The 14,656-nt window shown below is 39.1% G+C and overlaps 1 protein-coding gene across 1 annotated transcript in view; it reads left to right on the top strand.

The window, feature by feature from the left end:
* ca10a (carbonic anhydrase Xa) overlaps nucleotides 1–14,656 on the top strand; it is a 199,276-nt gene that overhangs the window by 14,504 nt on the left and 170,116 nt on the right. The window contains exon 2 of the mRNA XM_072667184.1: nucleotides 9,674–9,748. Within this exon, the coding sequence (XP_072523285.1) occupies nucleotides 9,674–9,748 (75 nt within the window). The remainder of the gene's footprint in view (nucleotides 1–9,673; nucleotides 9,749–14,656) is intronic.

Below are 14,656 nucleotides of genomic sequence, written 5' to 3'. Positions count from 1 at the left end.
AAATAGTTTGGACTTTTCTCAGGAACAGATTTAAGTAAATTCTTAGGAAGATACTGGTGAATGAGACCCATTATAGACATTGCTGCACATTTTCCCAACATATGGCATAATGTTAATAGCTTATACTCTACGTTGAAGAGCAATGTAAAATACATTCTATGGCGCCTTTAATGCAAGTAGAAGGTTTATGTGATGCACATTTGCCAGATAATTTCTTATGATTACAGTAATTCCTAACATGTTCTGCTTTAATGTTTAGAGATTAATACTTTGCAACAGTGCTAGTTATGTTTATACATTCTGTTAGTAGGGCTGCTGCAATCAGTCGGCGTTATTGATGAAATCGGCACTAAAAATGCATCTTCAGTATTTTAGACTGACGCATGATTGTTATTATCATTATTAATATTTTCATGCATTTAGCTTTTCAGATTTCTAAAATGCTTCACTTCGATTTATTGGTTTTGAGAGGTCATTTGGGTCAGTTATTTTTTTACTCCAGTCAACTCCAATCAAAGGTACTATAAAAAAAAGTGTCAGGACAGCAGGACTAGCATTATGCAGGACCACACACAGGTGCTTTTCTGGACGACTGGCTGCCAGTAATGACAAAACCACTGTAACTGTTGTCTAGTCATGTTTCGTGACCATTAGTAGCATTTTACCATCTGTTGTCCTTTTTAGTTGCAAAATACACTCATTACATACACGTCTGCCAGCTACCCTAGAATTTCCTATCAAATAAGCAAAAATGTTTGGGCTAGAATCTGGGCTAGTGTGTGTGTTCCTGTGCTTTGGGCTTAATTGGACATGTATCTTATTTAATTATTTTCTTTCTGCTGTTAATTTAAGTGTTCTCGTGTAGGGAATGCCATCAATAGAATAAATCACATTCAAGGGGTATACATAGAAACTACTATGAGCTACCTTTATGTGACAACAATATATGATGAAATACAGTTTGGTGTTGTAAAAATAAAAGGAACTGTAATGAATTGTTCGCTTTGACATTTTGGAGGAAAATGAATCGATTAGATGAATCGACTTATAAAAATAGTTTATAAAATAGTTTTAAAAATGTATAAAATAGTTAGTTAGTAAATAGAAAAATAGTCATTAGCAGCAGCCGAATAATCAAAGAAAGTAGCTGTGAAAATGTTGGAAACACTGTAATAGTATTCCTAATGAAGCAGTGCAAACCTTTCTAATGTTTACAGTGCCATTTGTTACCCGGAATAGACATTAGGCTGTTCAGGAAATAATGAATACATTGTTCAAAGGGCCAGTGGGTGTGACAAGTCCCAGAGTCTCCTCAGAAATCACTGCAGTTTAGTTTCAGTGATAATCCAACTACCCAATATCTATAGCAGCATTCTAGAGCAAGGCATGTTAGTCTGCACTGTGAAACAGTGTTGCTGTTCATCTCATTCGCTCTTATCCATATTATATATGCAAATATATTTATGCAAATTGGGTCCGAAAAGTTAGACCGCTTGAATTATGACGAGTCTGGAGAATGTGAAAACCTGGCTCTAGCACACTGTTAGGTTTTGCTATTCCTCAGGACGTCATGGTTAATATTTTCTGCTTTAATATTTATAGGCTAATACTTTGGGCCTGAGTTTTTTTTCTTTTACTCTTGGAAAGTAGAGGCAGAGTCATGTTAGAAATGCTGTGGTTATATTCTTGTTGAAGCAATATGAACTTTGTGATCTGAACCATTTGTTCCCAAAAATGAATAGCAATGTTTTTGTCACTGGGATGTTTTTCAATCAGTGGATGCTGTGAAATGAAAAGCATTAGTTAAGTGGACTTCACCCTGATTCCAAGACACCTGATCCAGCTAATCAGCTAATTAGCAGTCTTGTTCTGAGTCAAAGTGGGTTTGTTAGAGCAGGGAAACTGTGCAGTCAGGCTCTGTTTTGGAGGAGAACCTGGCAATATGATACGCATGACAATTCAGGGATTACGATTCAATATACTGTGTTATATTGTGATATAGAAAGAAGCAATATTACCTTGCACAATATAATATACAAATAATATGCAAATACACCATTATATGTGCATAACACTAGAGTAAAAGAAAAGTTGACTTGTTTTTGCAGTCAGAACAGGAGACCTGAAGACAGACTAGGGCACTGCTAGTCAGACTAGGGCACTGCCCCCTGTTCTAAACTATTAATTAAGAATCAATAATGTGTTTTTGAGAAGCGATACAGTACTGCAAAATATCACATTACTCAAGTGTATTGGTATTTTCTAACACCTGGTAAAGAAAATCCAGGACCAGAAATAGGCACCTTTGCAGTAGACGACACATACAAACTAGATTATGCCCCTACTGGCAGATCTGAGATTTGCTCATATCGAGTTTAAAGGTCAGCTTTAGGGCTGTTCAGGGTAAACTGGAGATGATGTAGTGTATCTGGGCGATCTGCACACAGCGCGCACTCTGCCTCAGAACGGCTCAGAATGCTTTGGCTTGATTGAAAGAGTCCTGAGGGGACGAGGCCTGAAACATCACCCTGGTGCAGCTGCATCTATAATACGGTGACACAAACAGGGCCGGGTGAGAGATAATTATCTCATAAGTCAGTAAGCACAGCTGTTGGCAAGGTCAAGTTTCATTTATGGGCGGCATTTGCGCCGCTTTGTCTTTTCCCACTGCATGGATGAACTGCAGCATTGCTTCACTGCTGTAATGAATACTAATGGCCAAGTCTGACAATTAGTTTTCCAACGAAGTGTTTATTTACCACATCATTTTGTTTCTTGTAAAACTGCGATGTGAGGACGGTATGTCACTGTTTAAAAGGCTCTGTGGAGTGTGTATGCTTAAAATATGTGATAATTAAATGGCAGCTTAATATTTAAGAGACTGTATAGTTCCTAACTGAGGATTTATTATTATTATTATTATTATTATTATTATAGTTCAAAAATGAATGTATAGGACTGTGGCCTCTAAGTTGAGTAGTCAATCAGCAGTTCCATTTATTTCTCAATCTATATTTGCTTGTTTTGTCTTCAGAAAGTTGTTGTTGTTATTACTATTATTACATTTTGCTTTGAAACATAAATTGCCAGTGACATTTCACTTACAGTAAAATGATAATTATGTTATACCTCTGACATAGCTTTCATGCTAACATACAGTTCTATGCAGAGGTTTTTGGCACCTCCACTTGTAAAAGTGTAAGATCGTTGAGGAACATTTGGAGGTTCTTTTTGAAACTATGGAGAAACCTCTTAAGATGCTTTGAGGAGCCTTGAAGAAAAGCACCCTTTCCTACACAGTTTCTGACTGAATATCCTCCAAAAGTTCCTTAAAGAAAGCTCACTATTTTAAACCATTTATCTCTGTTTGCTTTTGCTTGTGAAATATAATTTTACATCAACAGATGTGGATATACATAACTCAAAACTAAGTAGCAAGAATTTCATATTTTGAAGATCTAGTTAGAAGAACAAAGCTTGGTTCCAGATTTTTATTGGATGGATATGCTAGACTCCCATGGGATTAGAGCTTTGGAAATAGTTTTTTTAAACAGGGTAAAACCACTACTTTTGTATGAATGCTATTTGCATTTCTTATATTAATGTTTTACTGAGCAAACAAGCATTTACTGTCTAAAAAATTACCTTTTAATTTCTTATTATTTTCACAGATGCCTGGTATGTCATCCATTGGTCTCAAATCAGGCCTTATTTCAGGGAAAGGACCATTTATTTATTTAATTAAAATTTTTATTAGTATTAGCTTTTCTGCACACATTCAGCATCTCGCAGCCACAGCATGTGTTGTGTTTTTTTTTGGAAAATGCTCATTGCAGGGGTTCTGCTAATTCTTCATTAAGGGCCATGCTGAATAAGTAGGGGGTCTTTCCATTGGGACTGTTGATCTGAAAATGTGTGTTAATTAGTTTTTGATCTATTGACCCTGACTCTGCAGCCATTCAATAGGTTTGTTACCTCTGTGCTGTGAACCGCTCTCATTTATTCATTTGATTACGTGCCCCTGAATAATGCAGGGGTAAGCCAGCTGCCAGGAAATCACTCTATTTGTAAAACGTTGAGGTGGCAACAAACAGAGCATTCAATAATTGTAATCATCGCATTATTAATCATTTTAATCATCCTATTAATCTCGTTTAATTTCCCATTATTTCATACTAGCCTTTTTTTTGTTGCTTAAGTCGGGCTTCTAAATCTGGCCAAGATCATGAATCATGGAAACTGATTGAACTTAGTATTAGTTGTGGGTGCAGGCGGGGGGTCGTTGTTTCTGGTTCACTCTTTGATTAGTTGTGTGACTGGGTGAATCTGACGCAGCTGTCAGCATAACGACCCAACTAGGGACTTGTGCTGATGCTTTAGCTCTTTTACTGACACTAGGCTAATTGTTCGTTGTCCAGCTTTTCGCCTGATGTAAGTGGAATTAGCAATATTATATCTATTCAGGGTGCCCTTATGCCCTCTTGAGCTGGACTGAGTTTTCACTTTATGGATTTAAGGCGTACCATTTTGCTGATGCTAGTACGTTTTTCTGGGCCACAGCCAAGCTGTGTGGGGAAATGGAACAGGACTTAGCCGGCCTGCTTAAACGGATGTCATAGTGAAATATGTCTTAATTTCAAACATGTCCCTTTTCCATATGCCTTTTTCCCACACAGTATTCCATTGACCTTAGATTTGTCAAAGTGTAGCATGATCAGGACCATGTAAAGTTTTAGAATTGTATATAAGAATTTGTGTGTTTGTGTGTGTAATGGATGCCATAAAATTGTGTTTGCCCCCTGTCCAAAAACAAAAAAAAAATGGAATGACATTGCATCTTAAACCCTGAGTGGACTCTGAGGGAAGATAAACACAACAATGTGATAGATTTTTATGTGTTTATTAAAAAAGAAATTCAGTACTCAATACCACTGTGTGAAAAAATAGCTAGTTACAATTCCCCCCAACCCCTAACAGCTATAACTGCAACCAAATGCTTTCTGTAGTTGTTAATTATTGTCTCACATCACCCACCATGGAGGAATTTTGCCCACTCCTCCTTGCAGAGCTGCTTTAGCTCTGTGATATTCGTAGACTCTCAAGTATGAATTATGTGTTTTAGGTGCTGCCACAACATTCAAATAGACTTTAGGTCATGACTATGACATGGCCCTTCCAAAAGTTTCATTTCTTAGAGGTAGACTCGCAATAGACAGATGACCCGATGTTCTCCTGAAGCTTCTCTGAGATAAATCCTCCAGGAAGTGACAAAGTACCCACAAACAACATCTAAAGAACTGCAAGCTTCTCTTATTTTGGCCAAGGTCAGTGTTCATGACTTCGCCAAGAAACATCAAGATGATCCTTCTGAGCTCCGGGACAAGATGTTATGGACAGATGAATATAAAGTGGAGCTTCTTGGCCGACATGGGCCCGGCTATGTCTGGCAAGAACCTAACGGCACTTTTCACAGTAATAACCTGTGAACTGTGAAACCATTGCTGTATCATAACCTGGACCTCTTGCTGCCATTGAGGGAATGATGAATTCTGCTCTGTATCAGAGAATTCTTCAAGAACATGTCAGGTCGTTTGTCCGTGAGCTGAAGCTGACAGAGTTGGGTCGTGCAGCAAAGCAATAAAAGGAAGTTTAGATTAAGTTTTGCACAGTAGTGTGTGTGTGTGTGTGTGTGTGTGCATGTGTGTATATATATATATATATATATATATATATATATATATATATATATATATATATATATATATATATATATATATATATAGGACTGCACGTGTGGGAGATCAGTCTTCCTTTTTAAGCACATACCCATGTATATACACACGCTCACATACTGTGACAGAACCTGTGACAGAACTCTGATGTTTCCTCAAAATATCTATCACTACCTCCCTCACAACCTCAGAACCGAGCGTGCTGATACTGTTAAGCAAAGTACATGTTATCTTGACAGAGTCAGGCTGGCTGTCTCAGACATGATCAATTGATAGCTCACGCTTCTATCTCGTCTGTGTGTCAGCCCTACTAATGATTGTGACTTTAAACCGCAGGTATCGAGGCTTTGTTTTTCCCCAGAGTGAGAGATGGCTTGATGTCTTTGTCTTGTCCCAGAGCTTCTCTAAAGCTCCCCTGCATTATTAGCCCCAAACCCCTCAGGAGAACATGGCTGATGAATTGTTATTGCCTCTCGCACCATGGGCTCTGCTCGGAGATGCTTCCTGACAGAACACCTGAGAGATAGAGAAGACAAATATCATTCTCTTTAATAAAAAATGTTTTTACTTGTAATACAGGCAGGGAGGTTATTCGTCATTGTCTATCTGCTGCTTGTGAAATCAATGCTATTTCGATTGCAGGTTTTACCCTGTGCTGTGCTTTTTAGTTTGCTGCAGGCTTACGTAAATGAAAGGAAGGGACGGCAGATGAGTTTTTCAGAAGCCTTCCATCTACTCTGTGTATACTGAAATAGCGGTGCAGTTCACTAAAAAGGCCAATTTGGATAAAACTGTAGCTTCCCAACTTAAACCTATTTATTACAATGAACTTTAAAGAGATGCTTTGAATTTTCTGGATTCACATATGTAGATGGTTTCCTTTTCAAAGATATGTTACATTAATGCAGTTATTGATAAAAAGAAAAAAACATATTGCTGTTTTTCACTTTTTGATATAGTGTGTTTATTTTTCACATTTCATGATGAATGGACCAATAGAAATACTCCAAAATGGAAATCTTACAGTGGCTTTTTGTCCATGAATGTTCAGGTGTGGAACTCCATGCATTTCAGTAAGATTTGGTGCGACAGGCGAATTTTGCAGGCATGACTTACAGGTGAATACACCTGTGAACTTTTGAGTAATTTTTGCGTTCCCAACCAATAGCGCTGCTGCTCTGACCGTGTGACCTGTGCTCTGCTCTGTCTCAGCCAACATGAAGGAAGCGCTGATTGTTGTGTTTTCAAAAGGAATGGAGATATTATGCATCTCCTTTCATGGGGATAACTAAATACACACAGCCGAAAGGCAGCATGGTACACAGTCAGACAGAAGGTGGGATTGAATAGTAATTATGTTTCTTCTGGGGTTTTCAATAGTTTTAATAGCACCTTAGCTGGTTTGTAAACCAGTGAATCAAAATGCAGGACTAATTACCAATAATAAACCAAAATATTCCTTTAGTGTAAACTAAGCAGTCCTAATCTTGTCCTAATCACCAATCACAAGGCTGAGGTGGTTTGTTCTACCCACACAGCTTTAACTCACCATTCCACACAGCATTCACTCTCAGCAGTAAAAGGAATCTAGTATTTAATAGAACATTCATATTTTACACGCTGTTCCCGGAGACTTGCTTAATTAACTTGCTTGGGAGTTGGGGCTTAATTAATATGTCAGAATTTGTGTTTCTTTTTTATATCAGTATTAGATTTTTTTCCCACTTCTGATACTCTTGATGCTATTATCAATACTACTCTGTTATCAAAAGCTTTACATGTTAAATATTTAACCAAGACATCGTTGAAGTAAAAAATTTAAACATGAGCATGTTCTGAGGGGAAGATTAAAGGCTATTTCATTCATTTCCAAAGCTTTTTTTGTCCATCTGAAGTCAAGCTGAGTCAAGTTTATTTGTGCAGCGCTTTTAACAGCGGGCGTTGTCATAAAGCAGCTTTACAGAGATCCAGGCCCGAGCCCCTAGTGAGCAAGCCAGAGGCGACAGTGGAAAGGGAAAACTCCCTCATTGAAAGAGAACGAAACCTTGAGAGGAACCAAGACTCAGAAGGGGAACCCATGCTCGTCTGGTCCATGCCAGATAGCACAACAAATAACAGCTAATAAAAGCATGAAGAAATAACTAATAGGTTTACAGTAATGATAAAGAATTAAACAGAACCTGAATACAGATTTAGATATTTGGAGCTCTAAACAGGTACAGAGACAGATACAGATAATACTGTTGCGCTACACCCCTATTCTGTAAAGCAGTGGAAAAGCTTTTGGTTTTGTGACGGTAAACAAATCTGCTGTTTGTGCTGTCAGGATTTTAAAACCGCTATAAAACTGCTTAATTAGAAAGTAAAAGAACTGATATTGACGCCTGAAGCCAGTATGCAACAAAGACAGTGTGGATTAGATGCATGGAAGCTTCTGCGTTCATCAAGTTGTAATTAACACGAATACAAAATGAGTTGTACCTTATGTTGAGAACCCCAAAGAGCATTTTTTTTGCAAATTTTACTAAATACACTGATCAGCCATAACATTTGTACCAACTGCCAAATATTGAGTAGGTTCCACCTTGTGCCACTACTGCAGATCTGACCACTCGAGGCATGGACTCCACAAGACCTCTGAAGGTGTCATGTGGTTTCAGGCACCAAGATATTAGCAGCAGATGCTTTAAGTCTTGTAAGTTGGGAGGTGGGGCCTCCATTGATCACATCAGTGGGCCTTAGGTGCCCATGACCCTGTCATCGGTTCAGCAGCTGTCCTTTCTTGGAGCACTTTTGATAGGTATTGACCACTGTGTACCAGGAAAAACCCCACAAGACCTGCCTGGCCGTTTGGAGATGTTCTGACCGAGTCGTCTAGCCTTCACAGTTCTGCCCTTATCACAGTGTCTCAGATTCTTAAGCTTTCCTGCTTTCAACACATCACCTTCATAAACTCACTGTTTATTTGCTGTCTAATATACCCACCCCTTGACAGATGCCACTGTAGATGGAGATAATCAATGTTTTTCACTTCACCTGTCAGTGATGTTATGGCTGAGTGTATTCTCATAGTAGCACGGACCCTGTAATTTGCCTATAGACAAAAGTCTTAAAGCAGAGGTTCCTAAATGGTTCTTGGCTTGGTTCCAGGAAAAAAATACATGAAATGTAAAGGTTTTAAATATGTGACTGCATGGCTGTATCCTGTGTGTCTTTCAACAGTGTTTATCTGCTAATAATGAAAGCCAAGAAGACTGTGAAAGCCTCTGCTCTCCTAATATTTACGTGCTGTTTCCCCTGGCTGTTTTTCCAATGTGATATCCTCAGTGGAGGTAGCATTTTTGCCCCTGCGTCCACCCCCTCTGTCCTTGTGAAATTGAACTGCTCTCCTGCATTAGTCCTCGTCCTCGCTGGAAGGATTAACCCACCTCCACTTCCATTAAAAGGCTTCCACGCCACCTCTGCCCCTGCCATTAAGCCATGTTTTTCAGTGGCACAGTTCAGGAAGTTCAGGTGTAAAAAAAAAATGCAATATCCCAAAACCTTACCTTGTAATTCCAGGCCATGACCCCCTTTAGTAGTGGGATCTTTACCCAGTCACCTCAATTATAAACCACATCCCTATTCTAATCTGTGATTTCTTGTCGAGTCAACCCAGTGCGCCAGAATTCATTTCCATACTAATGCCTGAGAGAAAGTGGTAGATTTTCAATTCTGGCTTTGTTTGTTCTTCGTCTGTACCTCTCTCTCTCTCTCTCTCTCTCTCTCTCTCTCTCTCTTCCCACTCCTGTGTTGGCCGAGACTTCACTTTCAGAAGGTTATAATGATGGAGAAGTCAACAAGACTGGTCAATTTAATTAAAGGCCCTGGACATGAAAATGGTGTAGTTTGTCCTAAATCAAGGGCAAATTATAACTAGTTTCTTTTTCTTTGCCTTACAGCTCAGCCAAGTCCACCCAAAATTCATGAAGGATGGTGGGCATACAAGGAGGTCGTACAAGGGAGCTTTGTTCCAGGTAATGCTTCTTAGATATTTACGTTTTCTGAATTTTACGTTTAAATGGAATTCAATGTATTTGTTGTATGGATTCAGCTTGAGGGGCATTTCTATTAATGTGGGTCTAAACATAGAAATGTTTCATTTTGGAAGAATTTGAAAACCTTGTATGAGTTATTTTATCCTTCTTATAATGTAATATAATGTAGTGTGCAGCAGGAGGTGACCGCTTGGATATTTAGTGGCCACAATGCCTTATCAACAATAGGCTTTGCTTTACTTTTCTAAAACCAAACTGCACATTTCCCAAATAGGTTAATTGTCCAGGTTACCGTGCCGTTGCCTCATTTATCATGTGGTATTATTCGGAAGAACTGCTGAGCTAGAGGCTCTGCACATGCAGGTGCTTCACGCTTGTAACTGTTGAAATCACAGTTTGGTTTAAGGACCCTGGGGCCGTTACCAGGTCCATAAATTATAGGAACCGCACTAGAAAATGGTGAATTTTATGAAGACTTCATGGTTCCTGAGCAAAGGTAAAATGTCTTGGAAATGAAGTGCAGAATGGTTCAGTTGCGTGCCTGTTCACTTTCTACTTGTTTGTTCCACCATTATTTTGAAGCTCATTCCACAAAGGAGGCGAATTTAAATGATATAAGCTCAAATGGTTTAACAGGGAGATGCTCTGCTTCTCAGACAGTTAGCGTTTCATTTGTGCTTCTCGCTGATTGCCTTCTGACTGTGTTGCATGGGGTGGTTGTGACAGCACTGGGGTAGGAAGTGCCATGCATGCTGAACTAAAAGAAAGTAATTTCACAGGGTAAGGGATCACCAGGAGACTTTTGTTGTGATGTAATTTTGATGATGTTAAGTAACATACTGCTAAGTTAAGTCTATGGGCCTCAATCACCAGCCGTTCTTAAGAGAAACATTCTCCTTAAAACCCACTGATGCAGTTTTCACAGAGATTCTTCATTTCCCAATGTTTTTATTTGGGATATGTTCAATTTACGTGAATAAAGGGATCCATCATTATGAGAGCAGAGATGTGAACAAATCTGCAGTTTAGAAACACATCAGGAATCTGACCAAGACTTTCATTAGAACTTTTCTCAAGAACAAATTAAAGATAAAAGACATTGGTGGACCAGTGTGCCTGATGATGTTGTTGTTGTTGTTGTTGTTGTTCATGTTATTCTTCTTCCCCCTCTCATTCTTCTTCTTCTTCCTTTTCTTCCCCCTCTTCTTCTCCTTCATCATCTGCTTCTCATTCTCCTTCTTCTTCTCCCTCTCCTTCTTCTTCTCCCTCTTCTTCTTCTTCTTCTTCTTCTTCTCATTCTCATTCTTCTTCTCCCTCTCCTTCTCCCCCTCGTCTTCTCCTTCTCCTTCTTACCCCTCTTCTTCTTCTTCTTCTTCTTCTTCTTCTTCTTCTTCTTCTTCTCATTCTCATTCTTCTTCTCCCTCTTCTTCTTCTTCTTCTTCTTCTTCTTCTTCTTCTTCTCATTCTCATTCTTCTTCTCCCTCTCCTTCTCCCCCTCATCTTCTTCTTCTTCTTCTTCTTCTTCTTCTTCTTCTTCCCCCTCTTCTTCTTCTTCTTCTTCTTCCCCCTCTTCTTCTTCTCCTTCTTCTTCCCCCTCTTCTTCTTCTCCTTCTCCTTCTTTTCCCTCTCATTCTTTTTCTTCTTCTTCTTCTTCCCCCTCTTCTTCTTCCCCCTCTTCTTCTTCTTTTTCTTCTTCTTTTTTCCCATCTCTTCTTCTTCTTCCCCCTCTTCTTCTTCTTCTTCTCCTTCTACTTCTTTTCCCTCTTCATTTTCTACTTCTTCTTCTTCTTCTTCTTCTTCTTCTTCTTCTTCAGTTTATTCTGTGTAAAATGTGCCTGTAAATGGAACTGTATAGGACCTATAGGACTTCATGGGGCAAAAACAAGACTACTATTTTAACCACACACAACGTGTCCTCAAGCACTATTCTATTATTTCCATATCATGCAGAAACTTTGTTGTATCTCAAAAAATGGCAACTTTACAAGAGAAGGAAAAAAGTATCTAACTCTGGAAGTCAGAGTAAAATAATTTTATTTTTAGTCATTTTTGTGGCATTTCAATTGGTCCATTCATCATGGAGTTTTAATACATTGTAAGAAGTTTTTTTTTTTTTTTCTTGTAGAGCATCTTGAGTGTGGAGTTCTCTACCTGACCTAATTAAAAATGTTCCTTTTTTTTATGTTTGACCCTTTTTTTGCACATTTAAGAAGAACAATAACTTTAGGAGAATGAGGCTCTTTAAATGCAGATGTGCTTATGATGACATAGAAGTGTGGCTTCATAATCATGACAAAATATCGTAGTTGATATTGACAAAATCTGCACTAATCACCTATACTCAATTTCACTTCCACTTCCGCTGAAGACCCTATTCCGCAGACTATGTGAAACTGCATAAAAGTATGATCATAAAATATATATAAAAAATATATAAAAAATATATGATCATACAAGAGAATAGGCATTATAGTGTTTGATTAGAAGATCACATGGCAGGAAGCCAGTGTTATAAATGTGAAAATCACCAATCAACCAGTAGGATTATATCATGTGACAGTAATTTAATATGTGGCAAGCAGAGAGAAATCCCAGCTTTCAGAGTCTTCTCAGAACATCCGCAAGCGAAGCTTCACTGGAGTGTAGCTAATTAGACTGTCATGGTAATACTATAGAAGACAACTTGCTCTAAAATAGCCAACACCTAGTTATTCATCCGCTTGTACATCCAAGTACATTTTTACCTGTCAGAACTGGAGTACAGATTAGAACCCCCTTGAGTTTGGGTCTACGGAATGGCGGGATTAGGAACACAAGCAAAATCCGCAGGTGAATGGTACAGATAGACGGTCTGGTCGATTTATTAAAAAAAAAAAAAAAAAAAAAAAAAAAACACACACACACACGCACAGAAATAAGGCATAAAACAGATGCATATTTTGATTACCAGCAGGTGTTATTTCAAAATGGAGCACACAGTTACTCGCTCTGAACCTTTCTCTATTAGATCTCTCTGCAAAGCTCAGCTGTGCTACTGTAATCCTGCAACTTAGCATGTATAGCTGCATGCCTCTTACACGCTTCTGATGTCTGTGCTTAAACTATAGCTATAATTGTAACTATAGCACCAGCCTGTTGATGATAGGGTTATGGATCCAATACCCAGGTTCGGCAAGCTGACACTGTTGAACCCTTGAGAAAGGCCCCTTACCCTCTCTGCTCCCTAGCTGCCACAGCAATGGCTGCCCACTGCTCCAGGCATGTGTGCTCACTGTCCCCTGTGTGTGTTTGATGACTAGTGTGTATGTGTGTGTTTACTGCACGTATGGGTTAAAGGTGGAGGCCAAATTCCATCTGTGTCCAACATTAATGATGAATATGGTTATCTTGTTTTGTCTTAACTGTATCAGTGTAAGCACAGTTTTACAAAAAGGTCACTCATAATGAAGCTGTTGGAGTAAGCTATAAATCAGGTCATCAGATTCATCTGGTTAGCATTTCTCTTTCTCAGGTTCAAGGTTTCTGTTAACAAAACAATTACAAACACTGGCGCACAAAAATATTATAATATAAAAATAATATTATTTATTCTTGCATTTCTATGATGCTTGGTTCATATTAGCATTTGGCATTTTGTCTTCTTATGCTTTGGCAGAAGTTCTGTTACTGCGTCAGGCAAAGCATTTGAAGCTTTGCTTGTCTGCACAGCAGCTAAGCACTCTTCTCTCAGGTGGAGGAACATCCATAAGTAAAGTTAGTTTGGCCAGGATGTTACAGTTTTAGCTACAAATGGTTCTTTATGTGAGGCCATGAGGGAACCACTTTTGGTTCCATATAGAAACGTAATGTTTCTATTTGCTTGTAATAGAGATCTGGATCTGGAGTGTGAAGAACCTTTTAAAGGTTAAAAGAACCTTTCTCTTTACCAATTTAGGTATTTTTCATGCTCACGCGTTTCACAGTTATTTACGTGGTACTTTAGGGATCACTCTATGGTTGTTCTATGGCATCACTCAAAAAAACCATTCACAGCTCCTGTACAACATCCGGAGAATTCGACCCTTCCTCTCTAGAGAGGGCCCAGGTGCTTGTTCAGTTTCTCGTCAATTCCAGACTTGACTACTGCAACTCTCTTCTGGCTGGTCTCCCTCTGCGCACCATCAGGCCCCTGCAACTCATCCAGAATGCAGCGGCATGGGTCGTCTTCAATGTCCCAAAATTTAGCCATGTCACTCCACTGCTGCGTTCTCTTCACTGGCTTCCTGTAGCTGCCCGCATCAGATTTAAAACCCTGACGCTGGCCTACAAAGCCAAGAACGGACCAGCCCCTCCGTATCTGATGGCAATGGTCAAAAACCGGTCTGCATCAAGAGCCCTTCGAGCTTCAAGTACGGCTCGGCTCGACCCGCCATCCCTTAAAATCTGCGGAAGACAAGCGTCCAGGCTTTTTTCTGTCCTGGCACCAAAGTGGTGGAACAAGCTGCCCCTGGGTGTCCGAACGGCCGAGTCGCTCGCTGTCTTCAAACGCAGACTGAAGACCCACCTCTTCACAGAGTACTTGGACGAATAGTTCTATGGTCACCTTATTGTATTGTGTTTAGCAATGTCTAAAGCTTAGAGGTATGTTTGAATTATTAGTCTATTCTAACTAGCTAAGGCTCTTCTTGGGTAAATAGCAAAGCACTTTGTAAGTCGCTCTGGATAAGAGCATCTGCTAAATGCCGTAAATGTAAATGTAATGTAAATGTAGCTCCTTTATTTTGCAGTGTGCCTCTCAAAAGAAAAAAAAAATTATTCGGGCTATATTAATTTAATTCAATTCAATTTTATTTGTATAGAACTTTTTACAACAAATGTTGTCACAAAGCAGCTTTACAGAGATCAGGG

The sequence above is a fragment of the Salminus brasiliensis genome, chromosome 22, assembly GCF_030463535.1.
Source record: "Salminus brasiliensis chromosome 22, fSalBra1.hap2, whole genome shotgun sequence".
NCBI lineage: Eukaryota > Metazoa > Chordata > Actinopteri > Characiformes > Bryconidae > Salminus > Salminus brasiliensis.
This window is presented reverse-complemented; position numbering and strand designations above follow the sequence as displayed.